Consider the following 21,403-nt stretch of genomic DNA (forward strand, 5'->3'; position numbering starts at 1 on the left):
GTATATCTATGTCATCTCAATAATCGGCACATAAGGTAGTGTTCTCTGTCCAGAAGTAAGTTATGTGCAACCTAACTTGTTTCTAGAGAGGGTGGTATTTAGAATTAAAAGATTCCCTTTCTCCCTTCTAAAGATTTCAGTAATATAATATTTTGAGTCTTGTTTGTGTGTTGGAAAAAAATCCCACTGAGGTTTAATCAATCTGAACTACAACAATTTAGTTGATCTTGAGCAGATCTGTAGCTAGACTACAATCATGATCTCCATATGGCCTTCTAGTGACACAGGGTCCCCGGTAGGACAGACAATTCATTACGTGTCCTATAGTTTATTTCCAATCCCTGGATTCTTGCTTCTGTTGTTTAGGAATTAGCAGGTTAAATAATGGATACACATATAAATTATTTCTTTTTTTGTTCTGGAGCTGAAAGAAAAGGGATCAAAAAAAAATATCCACAGGATCCATTGTGGAAAAAATACCTTTCACAGTGGTGGTGGGGTAAGCGTGAATGTTCCTTCTCTTCTAAAACTCATTGTTTAGTGATGAAACCTCCCTGTCTGCAGGTACAGAATTAAACTCCTATAGATATTTTTAAATCCTATCACACTGGCTTTTTTTTAACCTTGTGAGTGCCACAGTTCCCTGGCATTCAAAGAATTAAACCTTATATTGAATACCTAATGTCTTATTATTTGGCCTTTTCTTATTTCAAACCCACTCCGCTGTTATCAACTATTTGGCTTTTTATTACCCATTAAATTATCAGCTTCCAAAAAAAACTGCCCAGCGCCACTTCTTTATAAGCCTCGTAATCTTTTTTACATGTAGCCCGATGTATACCATGATATATTCTCGCTCTTTGACCCTTTAAGAGTCAGTATTAGCTATATAATCACTAATGTAATAGACATGATTCATCTATCCATAAACCTTCCCTTTTTAAACTAATTCTCGTAAAACATTTATTACGAGTAATGCCAAGAAATGGGTGAACGAGATACTGGAAGAGGGGGGGTGGGCACCCACGGTTGATACAATTTACAATTCATTCTTTACATCGTCTTCACTGTGGTTACCAAGGAAACTGTTACCAAGGAAACAGCGCACAGTAAGTACCAAAGTGAAAGGCACTTATGCTGCATGTTTCCACTCAAGGTCATAAAAAAAGGAAAGAGCACCCTAGATGTTAATGCCATAGAAGTGCAACTCTGGCAAGGATATATTAACCCATCGCTGCCAAGGCTTGTGTATAAGTTGTTTCTTAAACGTATAGCTCTTGCCTGATAGCTTTATCACTCTCGTTCCGAAGCCTGGAATAAGGTTAATGACTACACAGCAGACTTACTCTGAGTGATAACTTTAATCTCATGGCTAATCGCAGTGCCCAGTTCATTTGTGACAAAACAGCGGTATTTGCCCTTGAATTCCATCATGCTTCCATTGGGATTAATGATTGTCAATGTCCCAGAATCTGGTTTGCGGCTCACTCTGGGGTCGTTTATCGGGTCAAACGCCGCACCATCTTTCTCCCATCTATACCTATAAAGAGGTAAATATATACATAACGAGGTTAAACTATGTACAGTGTGTAAGCGGAGGAGACATTCTAGGAAAGAGGTCACAGTTCAAGAGGTTTAAAGGATCATCTACTTTTTCATATATTTTTTTTATAAAATGTATATATTTAGTATCAAAATGCACAAATTTTCGTAGCGGCTTCATTGAAACGTCAGGGCTGTGTAAGTCTATGAACTGGATTGATTATATAGCGCCGTCATATTCTGCAGCAAATCACACAAATATTGGATTTACCAAGGACCCTGGTTAGTCAGCCCATAAATCAGCCCATGACCCAAAGAGCTTCCAGTATAATTGCAAATTTAGAAGATTAGGATGTTTTTTATAGGGGATCAGCAAAGTATGTAAAAGAGAGGTTAATGATAGGTTATAGGGAAGAAGAAAAAACTTACGTTGCTTTGGCGTTTCTCTTGGCTTCACACTTGAGAATAATGTCCTCATTTGGGTAGATCACATAGGTCTGTGGCGCCTGGTCAATAATGACAGGGGGGTACACCACTGCAGAAAGAGAAGATAATGTCTTACAAAGTGGAAACAATGAGTTCACAAAGTATGTTCTTAGTCACATTAGTTACGCAAAAATGATAGCTGTTAAAATTATTTTAACGTAACAGTTGCCTATACCAAGTAAGACATCAGAGTCTTAATACCAGAGAGGTACTCCAGGGCTCGATGCTAGGACTTATTCTTTTTAATAATTTTTATTACCGATATTACAAAAGATCTCAAAGGGTAAAGTTTGTTTTTTCGCAAGACGATGCAAAAGATGGCAACAGCGTAGCCATTCCTGGTGGAATAACCCAAGACTAATGATGTCACTACATTAGAGGAATGGTCCAGAAGGTGGGAACTGAAGTTCAGTGTTGATAATTGTGGAAACAGCAAGCAGGGTGCTGGGTTGTATAGCTAGAGGCATTATTAGTAGCAGAAACAGATGATTAGACCTCAGTAAAGTAATGTGCACAGTTCTGGAGAACCCCATCTCCAGAAGGATTTAGACATTCTACAGAAAGTTCATAGAAGGGCTACTAAAATGGTCAATGGTTTGCAGGATAAAAATGATCAGGAACGACTAAAGGATCTCAGCATTTATAGCTTGGAGAAAGGAAAAGAAAGAGGGGTTGTGACAGATACATTTAAGTATAATAACAAAGTATAGGAGGGAAGTTTGTTTCCAAGGAGGAGAAGTATTAGGACAAGAGGTCATTGTGTAAGGAAGATTTACTTTATTCCCAGCAGAAGTGGCAGAGGTTTTACAGTTAGGGAATCCAAACGTGTGTAGATGAAGCACTAAGGGAAATGGGCAGTCTAGATGGGCTAAATGGTTCTTACCTATCATCAATCAGAACCATCTTTTATTATTATTATTTTAGACGTAAAGGGGCCCATAGGCTTACTCATTCCAAACTGTACGTGAGTGGAGGGCTATGCAGCTACAAGGTTTCTTCCACAGTCTGCGTACCACCTGCTGATCACCAACTGAAGGGGGCTTTACAGGACAGAACAGAGAAATCCTTAGTAAAGAGGTCTGAACTGGTAGTTCCTGTTGATGGGGCCCAAATGGCAGCTGCCGAGGGCCCCTATGGTAAGGGACAGCTATCCCTTTTGGCCTGCTCTAAAGTTGCTTTTGCATCAAATTCTGTCTTTGAAATAAGCAAAAAGTTGGATTTGGATGTTAAAGATTTGATAGAATTTTCTCAATACTAAGACAATTTCTTAAATATTATGTTATAGAGTAGATATACTGATTAACAAAAAAAGTGATGTAACTTACTTTCTTCCCATTTATCTGCAGATTCCAGCAAGGACAGGAAAAAGAAAAAGAATGAGCCGTTAGAAGGATGTATAAAACAGCTGCTAAGAAAAGGAAACGGGATTTAGGCAATAAGGCATTAGTTATACATAGAGGTAATGCATCTATGAAAGCAAGCAAAGAATGGACCCTTTACATCAATGTGCCAACATCAGAAGATGTAAGTAGGCGAACTATGTCAGTGTGAACAAACAAGAACATGTGCATTATGTTTTTTAGATTTAGTTTTATTTAATCCAGACCTTGAGCTGTAGGCACATTGACACTGTCCCGAGCGTCTGTAAGAAAGAGCTAAATTAGTTGCTCCTTACCCTGAAAAGTGCCGAGAACCGAGTTAAGATATCATATCCCTTTTGTTCTGCAGTATACAGCCCCTAGAGGGAGCAAGATGTGGTCTTTTATTCTATAAGAGGCACAGATGCTGCCGTCACCCTACTGGACCGCCAGTGCCGTGCCTCTGCCACAGGAAAGTGGGAGGCTAGGACATTTTATACTTTTTTTAAGAGAGAGAGAGGTTAAACCTGAAAAGGGGTGAGCTATGTTTTCTAGTGTAATATACTCAGTGGCATCTTAACAAACGGGCACACTGGGCAGCAATGATGATTCACCCCGGAGCCCCTTGAACAGCACTGTATCTATAGGATGGAACAATGAGGCCCCAACTGGCCCTGCTCATCAGAATAGTGCATACTGTATGTGTGTGTAAGGGCAGTGTATGTGTATATGTGTGTTTATGGGCAGGCGTGTTTGAGGGTTATCTATATGTTTGTATATATATAGGCAGTGTATATGTGTGTGGGCAGTGGATTGTGTGTATATGGGCAGGCGTGTGTAAGGACAGTGTATGTGTATATTTGTGTATGGGCATCCACTGCCTGCCAGACTCAAAGCTGCTCTCCCTTACATGTACACACATATGCATACTTCTGTTGGTTAATCCTCACTTCCATTATGTTTTTTGTGTGTGGGGGGGGTGCATTGCTTTCAATGTGCAATGCTGTTAAGACGGCTCTAAATCTACTACATGCTGTGAAGGGCACTGCATCCTTTGTCTTTGACAAATATAAAAATTTGTTAATTAAGTAATTAAGTTGCTGAAAGACGAGGAGGGCAAAAGTGGTTAATTAATGGTTATTTAGTTCTTGAAAGAATGTTAGAAAAAGATGAAAGCTCAAAGCAACAAAGAATATACTGGACGTTTAGTATGCTTCTCACACGACACAAATATTAAAATGCATACAGAGGGGTGCTTACTGCACATTAGTGGAGAGTCTGACTGGGAGAGCGGGTGCGGGTTTGTGTGGGACCTATGCCTGACCTAGAAACGCACAAGGGTTAAATCAGAATTGGGTCAATATGCTCCTTCAACCTTAGGCCTTGGCTTGGCTTGGTGTGAGATCTGGGTCAGCTCATGCCCTGGCCAAATTTGACCAGTTAAGGTGACATAGATAGTTTCTGTGATATGGAATTACCAGGGGGGCCCTCAGACATGTTTTTCCAGAAAGGATCAAAGACAAAATCTAAAAGGATAAATCCAAAGTGCTTTAAGTCGAGGCAGAACTATTTTTTTCCCTACAGGATTTGAGAAATGAGGTTCACTCCACAGCAGGTAAAGCGCTTCCTGCTCGGGTAAAGGTGGGCGCTGTCATGCGTGGAAATCCCGGGTGAATAAACACAGTGGATATATAATACAGTAACCTGGGACAGCCTTAACCTTAAAGTCCAGCATTAAAAAAAGCAAAGGTTGCTTATTCCAACTCTAGAAACCAGTACAGAAAGCGTGACATTTAAGTGATGGATACTGTTGTCCAGAAATTCTATCTTTTGGACCGTTAGCCCCAAGGAGGGTTGTTCTGTTTGAGAGCAGATTATCCAGTGATAGAAAGTCTAATAATTTGCGAATGGCAGGGGACTTTTAGAGTGAAGACTGAAAATTACTGTACAGCTCGACAACACATATTTTAATTCAGCTCTCGCATTGGGAAGGCAGCAGATATACACAAAGGAATACACTTGAAGACACTTATTTATAAAAGGTGATTGTGGTGCAAAGTTTGAAAAGTGGGTCACCATAGCGACCAATTGGTTGTTATAGTGATAAGATACTTTAATGACACCATCTATAAGGGCATATGGTGTATATATCCAAAGCTATGGCCGTGTTTAATGTGCCCCAAACTCTCGTGCTGATGAATGCACTCCAAATCGAACATCCCCAAACTCCATTAATTAATAGGGTTGGAGTGAATACCAGCAATGAATGGGTGTATAACTCACTCAAGACAAAGCAGCAAAGAAACAATCAATAACATTTTACAGGCAAATGAGAAAGGTATGAAAGGCCGGGCAGAGTAATTAAGACTTACTTAGACATTATTTCCACACAATTACACAAAGCAATAATAGAAATACCTCCTAGATGTTTCCCCTCTCACGCTAACATTATAATTTTTTTTATGTGCTGTATAATATCTTCTCTCCTGACATTCTAATCAATGAATTCATTTTCTTCCATTTGTTCTTCATCTGGCATTGCATACGACTCTTCCATGTCAACCATTCCTCAGCCTACATGGTTATCCTGTCCTGCCAGCTGATAGACTATCACAATAAGCACCAGCAGGTCAATGAAGACCTCCCCACCGTATTTATCTGCTACAATCAATAATAAAGACCCTGAAACCTCTCCCTTTTTTCTGATACATGGCCATCCATTTAAACCCTGACCCTTTCAATATGTGAGCTCAGTTGATCCTAGAGTGGGGTGGGGTGGGATGGAGAAGGGAGGTGATGACTTGAACCTGCTTTGGGATATTGATATTTGGATATTACAGGGAGGTCACAGTTCTACAAGATATATTGGCTGTCTTATTCCAGGCACGACAAAGAAATCCCTACAGTATACAGAAGCGATATGTTGTTATCCCCTTTGACTCCTCATATATTGAATCTTAATAGTACGCACTCCTATACTGTAGAAAACAATTAAAGTGACATCGTAGGCACATTCCAAATGGATTTTATGCGGTGATTTCAATGTACGGCTCTTGCGAGCCTTGGGGAGTTTTCAGTGTCTCAGTGCAACACGCTCGCAGCGAAAACTAGGGCAAGCTAAACGTCTTGAAAATTATAGCAACATCCTCAATAAGTTATTATGACCTTGTCAGCGAGCGCTATGGAGTGCTCTTGAAACAAAACAACACAAAAGAAAGGTAGGCTTGGGAGTAAGTTACAAATACAAATGATTATATGCAGAGGACTCTAATTATGTTTCAGTAACAGGCAGAAAGCAGGGAGGGGAAGTAATGTTATATTAAAGATGTAGGCAGTGCCTCAACTATAGATTCTGTAGGGTACAGTCACTTTGTATAAAGCTCTCATATAGACAGTCAATTAGAGCAGTGTCTGATTCAGGAGAAAGCGCATCCCAATACTTGCACCAAACACGTATCCAATCTGTCGAGTGCGGCAGCCCATATCCAGCTTTTGGAGACACATAGTCCATCAGACGGCTGGTGGCCTTAAAGTGCCAGCCCATCATCGCCAGTCCAGCCATATCAAAAGCCCAGTAATAGTAAAATTATAGTTTGTCTAAAACAACAAACATTTTGGGGTTGATTCACTAAAAGGAGAGCTGACAACAGTTCAACTCCCCGACTTCACTATTCATTATGAAAGTCCAACCCCAGTGAGCTTCTGCTGCTGATAAATCTTGGTGGCCCTACATAATGCATAGTCAAATCAGCAAGATTTGTTCGAAGTCTCTTCACCCATTGCATTATGCATTACACAGAGCCAACTTGGGCCTTTTCCAGGAGAAACTTGCATGTGTTGGACATTCATAAATTTGAAACTCACAAATCTCCTGCCAATTTTCCCTTTAATAAAGCTAGAGACATTAAAAGCAGTAATAGAGAGATGGTTATGCACCTTATCGATCATTATACCTCACCTAGAGTATAATGTACAGCTCTGGAGAACCCATCTCCAGAAGCATATAGACATTCTACAGAGAGTTCAGAGAAGGGCTACTAAAATCCTAAATGGTTTGCAGGATAAAAATGATCAGGAACGACTAAAGGACCTCAAAATATATAGCTTTGAGGAAAGAAGAGAGAGAGGGGATGTGACAAAAACATTTAAATACATAAAGGGATTTTCCAATCTAGACACCCAAATGAATGAGAACTCAATGTTATCGTGAGAACTCAATGGACCTGACTCAATGGGCTCCTTTAAACTATAAAATGCTTCTGAGAATTGGAAGGTTTGTTATTTAGCCATATCTAAAACCTGCCCACAGAAATAGGTTCTCTGACCGAATCAATGGATTGGGCTATGTATTAAGAACAAACACAATCTAGGTCTATGATTATGGAGATCGCTCTAAACTGCACAGGTGTTTATCCCACAGCCTACACTAGTAGACTAATGCCATGTAACCAGTTTGCTCTTTGAGTTCTTGCAGCTATTTACAACCACAAAACCAACATTAACATTTACATTATCACTCTGAGTGCCTTAAAGAACCCCATAAAAAGAACTGTGTTACATAAAATACACAGCATACACGTTCCCTTTTCATATTAGCTTGAACAACGCTTGTCTTTGTAGAAGACAATGCTGTAAATAATACATTTACCGACATACACCATTAAAAAATAACATAGTCCTTCACCTCCTGCTATTTTGGAATTTCAAAATTCTCTTATGTTAAACTACAACTTAAGAGCATTTATTATTATTACTCACGCCAAGCATACATAATATAACATGAGCATATGCAGGCCTGGACTGGCAATCTGGGAAACAGGGCCAATGCCTCATGGCTTCTGGCCAACAGCGCCCAATACTCACCCAATCTGGCTCTAGAGATCTTGTGCTCCATTGTGTGGCCAAAAGCTTGCTACATGTGCACACAAATGTAACGTGGTCGCACATATCAAAGCCATGGGCTTTGTCTCAGTTTGTCTGCAAGCTCACATTTTTTTGTGGATTAATTGCTGTCTACATGTCTCACACATTACAGAAGGCACTAATTGTTTTATAAAATGAGATAGTATACTGTGCATTGCCTAAAGGTATACAATTGTACACACGTGTATTAAAAAAATAGCCCTACTAATGTGGAAACAATGTAAAAGAATAATTTATTCACTTGTAGGCATAAATAGACTGAGCCTAGGATCACAGCCACCATTTTAGTCAATAAATTATAAATAAATATACTAGAATATTCTTTATATTATTAATTATTTATAGATGGCTAGTTTAACTTATCTGGATGAATATGATGTACTATATTAATACTTGTGCATTAGGACTTATGCATTAGAGAGGTCCAGAAACGCTTCTCTTTCTCAGTGGATCCATCTGCGTTATTCTGGTCTCTTGAAGTACCTCCGCAAAGGGTGGAGCAACGGCGCATCACAGGGACTGCTTCTCCCCTGTTCCTCCAATCAGGAGAGGGTGCGTGTGCAGAGGCTCTGCCCTGTTGCAGAAGCACTCCGGCAGGCATGGATAACACAGAGGAGAGCAAGGAGAAGCGAACCAAAATAAAATAGAAGAAAGAAGACAGAAGAAGCGAAGAACAAGAAGAAGCAAGAAGAGAAGTGGACCTACGGAAAAGTAGATGGGCACGGGGAAGCGATTGTTGGAGAAAATGAAATTTGTTTTCCAAAATAAACGAAACGAAATATATAATATATATGTGACGAAAAACCCTCTTCTCCTTCTGTGTCAGTACTTTTCAAGATGTTTCAATGTTATTGTCATTTTTAATGTTATTGCTAATCTTCAGTGCTCTATTATAATAGTGCTATGAGATTTATAAAGAAATATAACGTATATATATATATATATATATATATATATATATATATATATATATAGTTCAAGCAAATGATCCCTGCTGTAAATCTTTGAATACTGCTGATGTAGTTATATGCTATTCTGCATTAATCAATGTGTCTCTGAAATCACCGCATTATCTATATATCACATTGCAAGATCCAACTTTTAGTCTGCATGCCAAGGAATTAGAGGCCTCTCCAGGTGTCTCCAGTGAGACCCACAAAACCTGTATGTTATTTCTTAAGTACTCTTATTATTTAGTTATTAGTTTTATTTTTTTTTGTTAATTTTTGTTTTCCAGTCTTAGCCTCTCTAAGTGCATTAGGTTATACCATTTAAATGTTAAAGGTGTGCATCTCGAAAGGATCACAAACATTAATTCAGATCCTCTAGATTGTAAGCTCGTTTGAGCAGGGACCTCCCTACCTGTTGTTCCTGTAAGTCAAATTGTTATGTTATGTACTATTTGTTATGTCCTCTCTACCCATTGTACAACGCTACAGAACATGATGGTGCTATATAAAACAATAAATAATAAATAGTAAATAACAATAAATGATAATACAGTATTTGCTCGATTATAAGACGAGTTTTTTTACCCCTCGTCTTCTAATCGGGGTCGTCTTCTAATCAGACCTCAAAAAGACTAAGATCCAGATCCCCCGCACCGCTGCAGGGGACCTGGATCCTCCTGTATCCCCCCCCCCATTTAACACCCCCCCACACACACTTACCGGTGCTTCCTGCTGTATTGCCGGGGCAGCGGGTTGACGTCTACGCGATCCGCGTAGACAACGTCCGCTGCAGCCGGAAGGAGGTGTGGCTAGCAGCGGGGGTTGTCTGCGTCCGTCGCACATACCTTCCCCGACTGTCAGAGATCAGAGTTCCCCGCACCGGTGCGGGGAACTCTGATCTTTGACAGCCGGGGAAGGTATGCGTGACGGACGCAGACAAACCCCCGCTGCCAACTCCACCTCCTTCCGGCTGCAGCGGAAGGAGACGTCAACCCGCTGCCTCGGCAATACAGCAGGAAATTGGAAGCACCGGTGTGTGTGTGTGTGTTAAATGGGGGAATAGGGCATTTCTGGAATGCCTTATACCCCTATATGCCACTCTGGCACTTAGGGGGTTAAAAGGCATATTATGGGGCAGAGTGGCATATAGGGAGGTATAAGGCATTTCAGGAGGCAGAGTGGCATTAAGGGGGCATTTAATAGAGCACTCTGCCTCCTGAAATGCCTTATACCTCCCTATATGCCACTCTGCCCCATAATATGCCTTTTAACCCCCTAAATGCCAGAGTGGCATATAGGGGTATAAGGCATTTCTGGAGGCAGAGTGCTCTATACAATGCCTTTTAACTCCCTTAATGCCACTCTGCCTCCTGGAATGTCTTATACCTCCCTATATGCCACTCTGCCCCATAATATGCATTTTAACCCCCTAAATGCCAGAATGGGATATAGGGGTATAAGGCATTTCTGGAGGCAGAGTGGCACATAGGGGGTCAAAAGGCATACCATGGGGCACAGTGGCATATAGAGGGTTAAAAGGCATATCATGGGCCACAGTGCCATATTGGTGTGGCAAGCCTGGGGGCAGATGTGCGTAACTGGGGGACAGGTTGGAAAATACAAGGAAATAAAAACAAAAAAATATTTTTCTCAATCATAGCTTTTATTTAAAAAAATTGTTTACATGAATTAACATTTACTGGTAAAACTTTTTTCCTTTAGGGTCGTCTTATATTCAGGCTTTTTCTTTTTTTTCCTAAGTTAATATTCAGATTTTGGGGGGTCGTCTTATAATCAGGGTCGTCTTATAATAGAGCAAATACGGTAATTCATGCACATGGATCCAAGGGTGTTCATCTACGACGAGACCAAGGACTGATTAAAGCAGGAAGAATTCTATGTTTCCGTGTGATGTGAGCTGACCAAGGTGCTGATGTTGTGCTGTGCTTATCACATGGCTTCTGCTAATGTTGTTGATGAGTTGTCCTTGGTCTTGAAGTATGTAACATGCGGGTGATAGCCAACAACTGTGTTTAAGTTATATTTTAAAGAACTGGATTTAACCATTATTATGATTATTTATCATGAATACGGTATATGCGGCCACGTTTAAAAGGCATCGAGATTAATAAAATTTGGAAGCTGGGTTGGGAAAATGTCAAGATCTTACTTACAATCTTTTGGTATGTCGATGGCATGGAGAGTGCTGCAGAGGAGGGAGAAGAGGACTGTCCCCAACAGACTGCTTCCTGATATCACCGCCATGGCAGAGGAGCGGCTTCTTAATAAATCCACGAAGAAAGACAGAAGGGAATCTACCTTAAAGAGAGAGAGAGAGAAGAGATAAGATTGAGGGACAGCAATCAGACCCTGCACAAAAAAAAGAACCACCCTCCCTTTACAAGATCAGATATTGTGGGGGGAGGGGCAGGCTGATGGTGTCATATTTAGTGCTCATATTTAACTCTTTAACTGAGAATAAGGCTGGCTGGAATAATTATAAACATTATATTTTTATTTTATTTTAAAAACAATAATTGTATGTTGATTATTTATTTATTTTATTAAATCTTTAAATTAATGTATATCACTGAAAAATGAAAAATAAACATGAAGAAGAGACTATATTCATTCTGAGAATTACACCGTCCTCATCATAGCAATAAGATAAACAGATCTTACTTGATATTGTGGTCTTGCTAATATATAACAGGCGATCAGAATAATTACAGCTGGAACATATCAAATTGGGATTCTCATTATTTTCAACCCTTTTATTAATTATGTCATTTATGCTGAATAACCAAAGTTATTTTTTTTTGTAAATGACATTTTGTTAAAAAAAACTTTGCGAACCCAAGGAATCTAGAAAAATAATTTCCAATAAATTAGTTGAAGGATCTTCTGTTGTCTAATGTCGTTAATACAGTTTAATGTATGTTATATTTTACATGATATATGTAATGGGTTCATATGGTAATAATGACGCCAACACAGTTTAATGCCTGGAAGGACGTACAGTGCTGGTGTCGGTGTCAATGGGCTAGCAGGCAATGGTTTTCAAATGGAGACGCTCCTGGCACGTGGATAGATACATGAATTGGTGAATCACAATGTACTATGTGATAGCTTCATAGGAGAAGCCGAAAGAGGGAAAAGAAAAGGAGGAGTGACCCGACTGCACTCTCACCCACCGCCTGCCTCCTTCCGACTATGTCTGCTATATACAAGCAGCTATGAAAGAAAACAGGTCTCTTTAATTATGGAACAAAAAGAGCTCCACTGCTCCGTAGAGACATGCGTCTGCCAGACAAAGCTGGTCTCCATGGGAGGTGGGGAAGAAGACAAGGGAGTAAGAGCCTGTGGAGCCAGCTGAGATCATACACTATTCTAGACTCCATATATCGCCCATAAAATTCTGCTTCATAACCGAGCCGGGATTTAAAGTCATTCGATCAGTAGGGAATAAGCTGTTGCCGATGTAGAATGTCTCTGGCAATGTACACAAGTACAACAAGTCCCCACCCTTAATATAATATCGCCTATTCCTTTGCCGAAACTAAGTCAAGATGGTGAATCACTTCGCCGATCTACACATCAAGCTAGGCTCTAGAATAGGTGATGTAAGATGAGCTAAATTACATATGATTTTTAAATAGAAACTAATATATAATTGTTAAATCACCTATGTTTATAGGCTAAATTATATGCACTATATAGTTATCTAAAATGTTATATAAAGCTTATATTGTATCATAACCCACTATATTTCTATCAAGAGGTCATAGTTAGAGGTTTAGATGTAATGTGAGGATATATATTTATAGAGAGGGTGGTAGATAGGTGGAACAGCCTCCCATCTGAGGCGGTAGAGGCTAATACAGTGAGGGTATTTAAACATGCATGGGATGGGCATACTCCTGAATGAAGACAAGTCCAAGGACCGATTAGGGTCTGAGTCAGTGCATCAGGAAAAACGGGCAGACTAGATGGTTCTTATCTGCTGTCAGATTCTATGTTTCTATGCAATGCACGTTTCATGATTGTTAGAACAGAATTGTCTTTTTGCATATGATTTTACAATTTTAATATTCCAACATAGAAATAATAATAACTGTAGTTACAAGACAAATAAAATGTGTGTTTTAGCAGAAAATATTCTATGTTTCTCTAGAGCAGAAGAGGAGGGGGGGGCAATCCATTTCTTTCAATGTCTCTTCTAAATAATACACACAATTACCTGCATTGTATTCATATTATTTAGGAAACTATCTTTTCTGGCACCTCTTTGCAACAAAATAACAACATTATATTGTCTCAAATTGTTTGGTGTGTTGCATACAGAATAATAAACTCTCTGGATTGTGTCTATTCTTTTTCAAATCATTAATAGTTTCTGCATAGGCGATACAATAAATACAGAGGCAGCTCCTTGAAGCCCTACTCATAGAGTATATGTGAGCCCTATGGTCTCAGAGGACCTATGAGTGGATCTTTAGGGGAGGTGTGACACCAGTTTTTCAAAATGCGAAATTATTACATCATATAACACTTTAAAAACGCTTATGTGTTGATGACTGGCCTCTTACACTGCATTAGAGACTATTTTACACCAGAAGAGTTAAGTCCCAGTGGTATAGAAACACAGAATTTGACGGCAGATAGGAACCGCCTGGTCCATCTAGCCTGTTAGTCTAAATCCAGGATAGCTTTATGCCCAGCCCATGCATATTTAAGTTTTCTCACCTCTACCTGCTAGGATGCTCTTCTACTTATCTACTACCTTCTCAGTAAATTGAGCCAAACCCCGCATAGCTAATTACTTGTCTTCCCTGACCTCCTCACCCGTCCTACTTAAGCTACCAGAACCCATCAGCTTTTAGTAAATGGGAGGAAATCTGATGTAAACCTGGGACAAAGTAATAAGATAGCTGCTCTGAACGGCATACAGATAAGGTGCATCCGTGATGTGTTGCTTTAATATGTAAAAAAGTGTAACATAGGGTTCTCGGCATAATGTATTCACACTTCCCCTAATATTGGATATCAACACAACTAATGTATTTGCTTGTAAGCCCAGAGTGTGCTATCAATATCTATGCCAGACTTATTATTTGACATCATATGTGATAGAGGCTCTAACCCTTTTTTGGAACTTTCAGTACTTGCACACATAGTGGAAAAAATCCCAAATGTCCTAAAATATCAAAAAAGTAACTCACAACTCAAAATGAACACTTTCTACATATGGAAAAGGCCACTTCTATTCTGCCACTATTGGAATTCTTATCAATTTAGCTCATCGCCATTTATTCCTTCCTCTGTCCGCACCTAGTATTCTCTCTAAAAACCTGTCCTTGGTATTCCCTTGAACGTAGACGCCGGGTCCTTTAGTATGATTCATTTAATTTACATCTATCCTTTGGATGTCACGCAGGGAAGCACTATTGATCCATAGATCCATACCATAGAACGCACACACACAAAAATTGCTGAAATCCAAGCAAAGTACTGCTAAGTGCTGACAATTCACATCATCACCTTGACATAAGTTGTGAGCGAGGGGACGTTAAATAAACAAGAAAACTAAAGTCTGGGTTGTCCTTATTGATGGAGTTTGTCTAGGACATCAAGGTTTCTGGCACAGCCATCGATTTTGATGAGTTTTGAGGTTCAGGGTAGTGACGTTTGTGCCACCACTGAGACAAGTGCTTTCTTTTACGCAAGCAAAATATTTAATTCTTTATTGACTCTTCTAAAAGAAAGAAATATAAAGAATATAAAGAAATATAACACCAGCTCATCTGCCATGTCAAGATACTCCATGAGAGGTAAGAAAAACCAGTGGGGACCAGACCAAGAATTGGAAGAGTATGATATCAAAACCAAAAAATAACATTACACACCCAGGAAGAAAAAGGCAGCTGTCCTGATAAATCTCTCCTCTCAACCATATGTTTCTCTGCAACTAACATTTAAAAATTAATGAGGTCTTGGACCGATAATTGCTAATGGCTTTCAAATTGTCTTTGGAACAGCATAGCGGCCGCCATAAGAAAGTAGAGCTTCTTGTAAACTATACACATAAAAACATTTGGTGTTTAAAGTCAAACATAAAATAATAGATTTTAGGTACCTATTAATCATAGGAACTTTAATGTAGATACATAATATATAAGGCCCTATGTATAGCTTAGCTCTCTTGGGAAAGTGACTAGGTACTACCAGTTCATGACATCTGTGGATTTCATTGCGAACCCAGGTTGCTTCGGGAACTCTTTATCTATCAATGCAGGAAATGGATTAGTAGAGACTTGATTTAAAAGGAGGAGTCAGAGAGAGAGAGTAAAATCTTTAACACCTCTGTTGTTCCCACTGTTAAGTTAAATAATTGAATAAATGGACAGAAATAGCTTCTAGCCATAGACCAAGACCCAGTGGACATCTGCTGGTCTAAATAATTCAGCGGGGGTGGGGGAGGTTGGCATTTAAGATACATGTTCTTATTTCTCTGCTTGTCCACAGTTCTCCACTCTGTATACCAAGGAGAAACACGAGACAATGATGCCTTCAGAAACTCCAGAGTATGGATTTCAGTATATGAAGAAACATGAACAAACTTGGTTCTTGTAGGCATCTCGAATGCATGCCTTTCAATATTTAAAACAGCCAATGAGAGACATGTTTGCTTTAGGGGGTATGGATGGAAGCGTGGTCAGAGCCGGGGCTTTACCAACATTTTTGAGTGTGGTTTATTCTGAGCTCCTAGAAATGAGAGACATCGGGGGAGAAAGAAGGGAGAGAGGGATTCAGGGACCAAAGAGAGACTGTTGTTCCTAAATAGGGGCACGAGCGGTTATGTGAACGTCTGGTCAGAGTGTTTCATTCTCTCAATATGATTGTTTGCTTTCAGACTTTGAAAAGTGGTGAGGGTATATCATCGATATATAGACATATCTGGTATATGTTCCAATACATCCTAGAAACAAAAGCATTATGTGCGTCTTTTGTGTTTCATCCACTCTTGTATAAAAAAAGCTAGTCTCATAAAGAGCCATTTGGGTCGTTGTTTCACCCTGAACCCTTTAAAGACTTGCATTGTATTTCGAAGACTAGATTATAATAAAATGTAACAAATATATCAACAATTTTTTTAAGGTTCTCCGAAGAGTACTTTTTCAACATTGACCATTACAAACGGTTACTCCGAAATACATCCGAAGAGTGTTTCTAGCTTAATGCTAATTTTTCTTACGGTTTCCCTGCCATTTTCAGTTGGTCTTCAGTCGGTGGATTGTCTTCTTGTTCAGATATTATCAGACAAACGATAGTGCTTTACATATATCTGTGTTGTTAACACATATGCCACAATGCTAGTTTCTGTGTGGGCAGCATAGCTGCTGTTCGCCATCTAGTGTTGAATGTGAGTACGTGTGCTTACCATAGCCCAGGTCATATAAAAAAAAAGTAGCAAACCAGGCTTCACTTTAATTATGGGATATGGTGAATTTATTTAACATATCTTCTAATAAATTACTGATTTTCATTTAATGAATGTAAGACCAATGAATTAAAAACGAACAAGGTGCGTGGGAGACAATATGACTCACACCTATTCAGCTAGGGTTGTAAAAAGAAAAAAATTGATCAGAAAAAAACATTATTCCATCTATTTGAATACATTCATACTGTAAAATGATAGACCTTGATGATCCTAACCAACTCAATTGTGATGCAATTGTGGTCTTGTTACCATAGCAACCAAAGAAACGTTACTGCTGATTGAGTCCATATGGTTTAGAATGGTATAGATTACATTTTTCTATACACCTGGATATAGTATAAATATATCAGAGCAGAGCTACGGCAATTAAAAGACACGCAGCAGCCATCTTTCCCTTGAATTCTTATAAACGTCAGATCTTCACCCTGCAAATGATTGAAGGAATGGAGCAAAGTGAGCCGACATTTGCAAATCAAATTGCAATAAGTGGATGTGACGCACCTTTTAACGATAATGCAACCCTTCAACATGTCATGTGTAACATCGCCCTGCAAAATGCCTGTGAATGCATTAGTGCACTTGACAAGCGCCTGGGATGCTCATCGGCATCGTGGCTCTTCACAATCTGCATGTACTCGCCATGGAACCAAGGCTTACGCCTTGTTCATTGAATTATTTATGTAACTTATGCCCTCTTTCTATTACAAGAAGAGGGGAATTTAGCTTACACGTATAATGTGTTGTATATATTTTTTACTGTTTTTTTTTTTTATAATATATGCATTCACCACTGAAAAGGGGATGAAAACAGTTATGTTATTCTAGAAGTTATTGGTGAAGTTGTGTAATCTCCATAGCAACCAAAATAATGTTATTTCTTGGAACTTTATACACAAATTTTTATATATATATATATATATGTACATGGTGAGTACATTGTGATAAAGTTTTTGTTTTCTTCAATGCTGACCGTTTATCGCACTGTATTAGAAAACAGGAGTAGGTAGATTATAATGTAAATTGGCCTAATAGCTCCTACTTTCATGGGATTTACAGCAAAGCCCCCTATAGATCCAATTTTGCTTCTAATCCTCCAGGCTAACCATGTACTTAGAAGGGATTGCTAAACCAGAGGGAAGGCACGCAGGTACGGCTGAATTCAGGGACGCCAGATTGCTGATACAATGCTACCACTGCGCCGGCACCCTCCTGGCTCTGTACAAAAGGAATGCCCTTCACATGGCAGTTTTTTGTTGGTTTTTTTTTTTTTTGAAAATAGTAATTTTTTTTTTATTTGCCCCCCCAAAAAAAGAGATAACTATCTTCTGCCAATAACATCTGAAGGGCATTGCTCTTCTTTGAAAGAACAAATACGTACAATCAGCAGCTGGGTGTTCCCTACGGTGTACAACAAGCTAAGGCAACAGCTAAAAGGAGACTTTAAAGAAGGACTTTATAGATTTTGAGAGTCTTCTTGGATGCAAAGTGTAAATGGGTTTAAAAAATAATGTTCGGATCGAGAAACCAGGTTTTTGTATTCAAGAACCAATCCTATTTTCATAGATCTATAGAGCTATCCTCAAATAGAACTAGGTTGTATTTTGGGAGTCATAGCTACCATCGTACAACATCTAAAACTCCTTCGTAATGTTCCAGTGGAAGAAGTAGTCTGTTGGCACTGGTGTTCTACGCTGCAGGTGCCATTGGGCGTACAATGATAAAAGGATCAAAATCAGACCCAGATTTGTACACATTTTTATTTAATTCATAATTTCATAAATCATGGTGGGTACTGGTTACTGTGGCCCATGGCATGTCCACTCTTTTGCCTCATTTTCCTTATGATTTCTTCCACCAAACCAAGCTTGAGCCAGATTCCTGGTTTGGCTTGGAGTCTATGATTGAAATGAAAAAAGCACCCAATACGTAAGTACTTAATATACTCGGAATGTAGAAGACCACTTCATTCTGATGTGAAAATCATACTTTTCTGAAATGCCAAATCAATAAATCATTATTTTGCTGTTATTCATACTCATTTCTGAATTTTATCTGAATTACCTTCAATGTGCAGTCCTGTTTTATCCCGCCTGATCTTCACTTCTGTTACTCTAGCTATAATTTTATACATATTTTTATATAAATATAGATTTTTTTTAAAAGATGATACTCTTTCTCACCCGTCCATGGTAACGTTAGAAACAGAAAAGATGGAGTCCCAGGTGACCTTCAGAAGTGTGAGGGTTCTGCTCCCCTATTGTTTGGTGTATTTAACCCCTTAAAACTATCAGCCTGAAGGGGGTTAACTTTACGCAAACTGTTGGGAGGCGGCAAATTGAACGCAAGTTTTTAGCTATTGGTAACGAAATGAGCAAGTGGACCTTGCCTGTAAAGTTAATTTAGTTTGATAACACACCTGCCACAATACGGCGGGCTTATAAATTACATTCTGACTTCAATGAACTATCCTCGAGTCAGCACTTACTGGGGTCTCCTCAATCAGCACATTCTAGGCATGCGGCGGTGACACCGACATTAAAAACAATTCTGAATAAGGAGTCCGGAGATAGACAGGGAGGCTTTATCAGCAAGAGGGTGTAATGAGGCAGATGACAGCTCGTAGCTATCAAATCAGCTTATTAGGTCCGAAAGTGAAAAAGATGAACAAGAGGCAGGGAAGATAGACAAGGGATGGCGACAGTGGGGGGGCAGGGGACTCGCGAGAGATAGGGGACCGGGCCAGCGTCACACTTCTGGAGTTAACATGTGGTGATGCATATCATAAATTTCGCTGTGAATTGTCACAAAGATGGCTTTCATTAGTCCGACAACCAGGGCAGCTTACATGTTTTCTCCCTGTATGTTATATGACAGCACTGGCGGTGCACATAGACGGACAGGATGCTCCTGGCACTTTGCGTTAAATCAGGAGCGGCCGCGGTACACGGAGTATAATAAAGTTCACCGTCATTTATTTTGAATCTTTTATTATAATTTCTAATAGACCTGAGAAGCCTATATCCACTGACAACCATAAAAATAAAGCGTGGATGGGGTGAAATGTAGAAGAGCTTAACCCTTACTTGGCTAGCTGGCGCAGATGGGGTAGGGAGGCAGATCGACACACATGGGCAGAATTCTCGCCAGCGGCGCTAGTAGGGTTGCCATCTAATCAATGGATTATTCGGGGCACATACACATTCGGCTGGTAAATTACTAGCTAGCTGGGGAACTAGGTGCCAAAAGGGAGGTCGTTTTTGCATTCCAAAAAGAGAGGTTTACCAGGGTAAACGAGGACGGGAAGTGTGATCGGACCCCCAGGCTGAAACCTGTAGAATTATTTGACGTTCTGCCAACTTCCTGGTGGCATTATCCCTTTTTCTTAATAAATTACGATTTGATAAGCAGACAGATCCCATTGCTTTAAATATTGTGTTTGCTTTCACGAATAGCCCCCAGAGAGTGAGGGGAAGCACCAGGCCAGGCAAAGAAACAGGAAATCCTTAAATCTTCACAGCGGGGCATCTATTCACTGAATGCCAACTGAGCTCGAGCTGTCACAATGCCGTTGCTTTGACGCCGGTGTAATTAGGGTCCCTAATGTTGTAGCTATTTCTAACCCTGAGAAGTTCGGATGTTTTTTTTTGCCATTATGATGGCAGAGGAGGTATTTTGACCAACGCCATGAGGCGGTATGGGACATACACCTGCAGCTTCTCCCGTAGCTGAGCGTTTCCCTGTCTCTCTAGACCCCCCCCCCCCCCGCTGATGCTTTCAGGGCTTTCCCTCCTCTCATCTTACCATCCCTGGGGAAACCTAACAGACTGGTTGCTGCTGGCTGGTCCCTAGTTTCCATGGCAACCGCATGGCAGAAAGCTGATGATGCTTAAAATATGATGTTTAACCACTTCTGAGGAAAACTATACACAGATTAAAACAACATATGTGTGAAGACAGGCTGCTCTATGTATATAATTGCTTTATAACCGAATATAGCTTTATAAATGCTATGCTTGTGTGTAAATAAACATACATGTGTGTGCGTGCACATGCACATACTTACATACAAGTCAATAAATGTATCTATAAATATATTTTCGCAGGCAATTTATCATTAAGTCCATTAATCAATGTTATCCCCGCACCCTTTCCTTACCACGAGCTCTGAAGTACAGGCACTCACCCCTCCCCCACTTCATCTCCCCCCACAGCTCTCCCAGCCTTCCAGTTCATGATGTAATATAGAATATGCCCCGGGTGGAACCAGGAGAACATTCATGCCTTTGTAAATGGACTTAAATGCTGATCCGGTTTTTAATGAATGTATTTTGTGATAACCTATGTAAGTTTTCCCTTTCCCGACACAATATGATGTCATATTGATAATGAACCGTTCTAAATATACAGATTTTGACATGAAAACTAAAGGTTTGTTCCTGTTAATTAACACTACATACAGCAATGTGGCCTAAGATTTCTGTGCCTGTCCAACGCAACGCCCGTCTCTTACCCCATGTTGCATGTGCTTTTGAGGGGAACACCAGGATATGATGTCATACCCCGCACTCAGTATAGAGAATTCAGGTTACTAATAAGTGACCCCTATATACACCCCTGTACTATGGCCTATAGGGTCATTG

The 21,403-nt window shown here is 39.7% G+C and overlaps 1 protein-coding gene across 1 annotated transcript in view; it reads right to left on the minus strand.

Annotated features, from left to right (window-relative positions):
- LOC149284882 (neural cell adhesion molecule L1-like) overlaps nt 1-11,524 on the minus strand; it is a 29,392-nt gene extending 17,868 nt beyond the window's left edge. Inside the window, exons 1-4 of the mRNA XM_089496144.1 lie at nt 11,434-11,524; nt 3,354-3,368; nt 1,972-2,077; nt 1,347-1,540 (exon numbers count right to left, since the gene is read on the minus strand). Of these exons, the coding sequence (XP_089352270.1) occupies nt 1,347-1,540; nt 1,972-2,077; nt 3,354-3,368; nt 11,434-11,524 (406 nt within the window). The remainder of the gene's footprint in view (nt 1-1,346; nt 1,541-1,971; nt 2,078-3,353; nt 3,369-11,433) is intronic.
- Between the last annotated feature and the right edge of the window lie 9,879 nt (nt 11,525-21,403).

The sequence above is a fragment of the Sceloporus occidentalis genome, unplaced genomic scaffold, assembly GCF_023333645.1.
Source record: "Sceloporus occidentalis isolate IW3139 unplaced genomic scaffold, rSceOcc1.0.p SCAF_87, whole genome shotgun sequence".
Taxonomy (NCBI): Eukaryota; Metazoa; Chordata; class Lepidosauria; order Squamata; family Phrynosomatidae; genus Sceloporus; species Sceloporus occidentalis.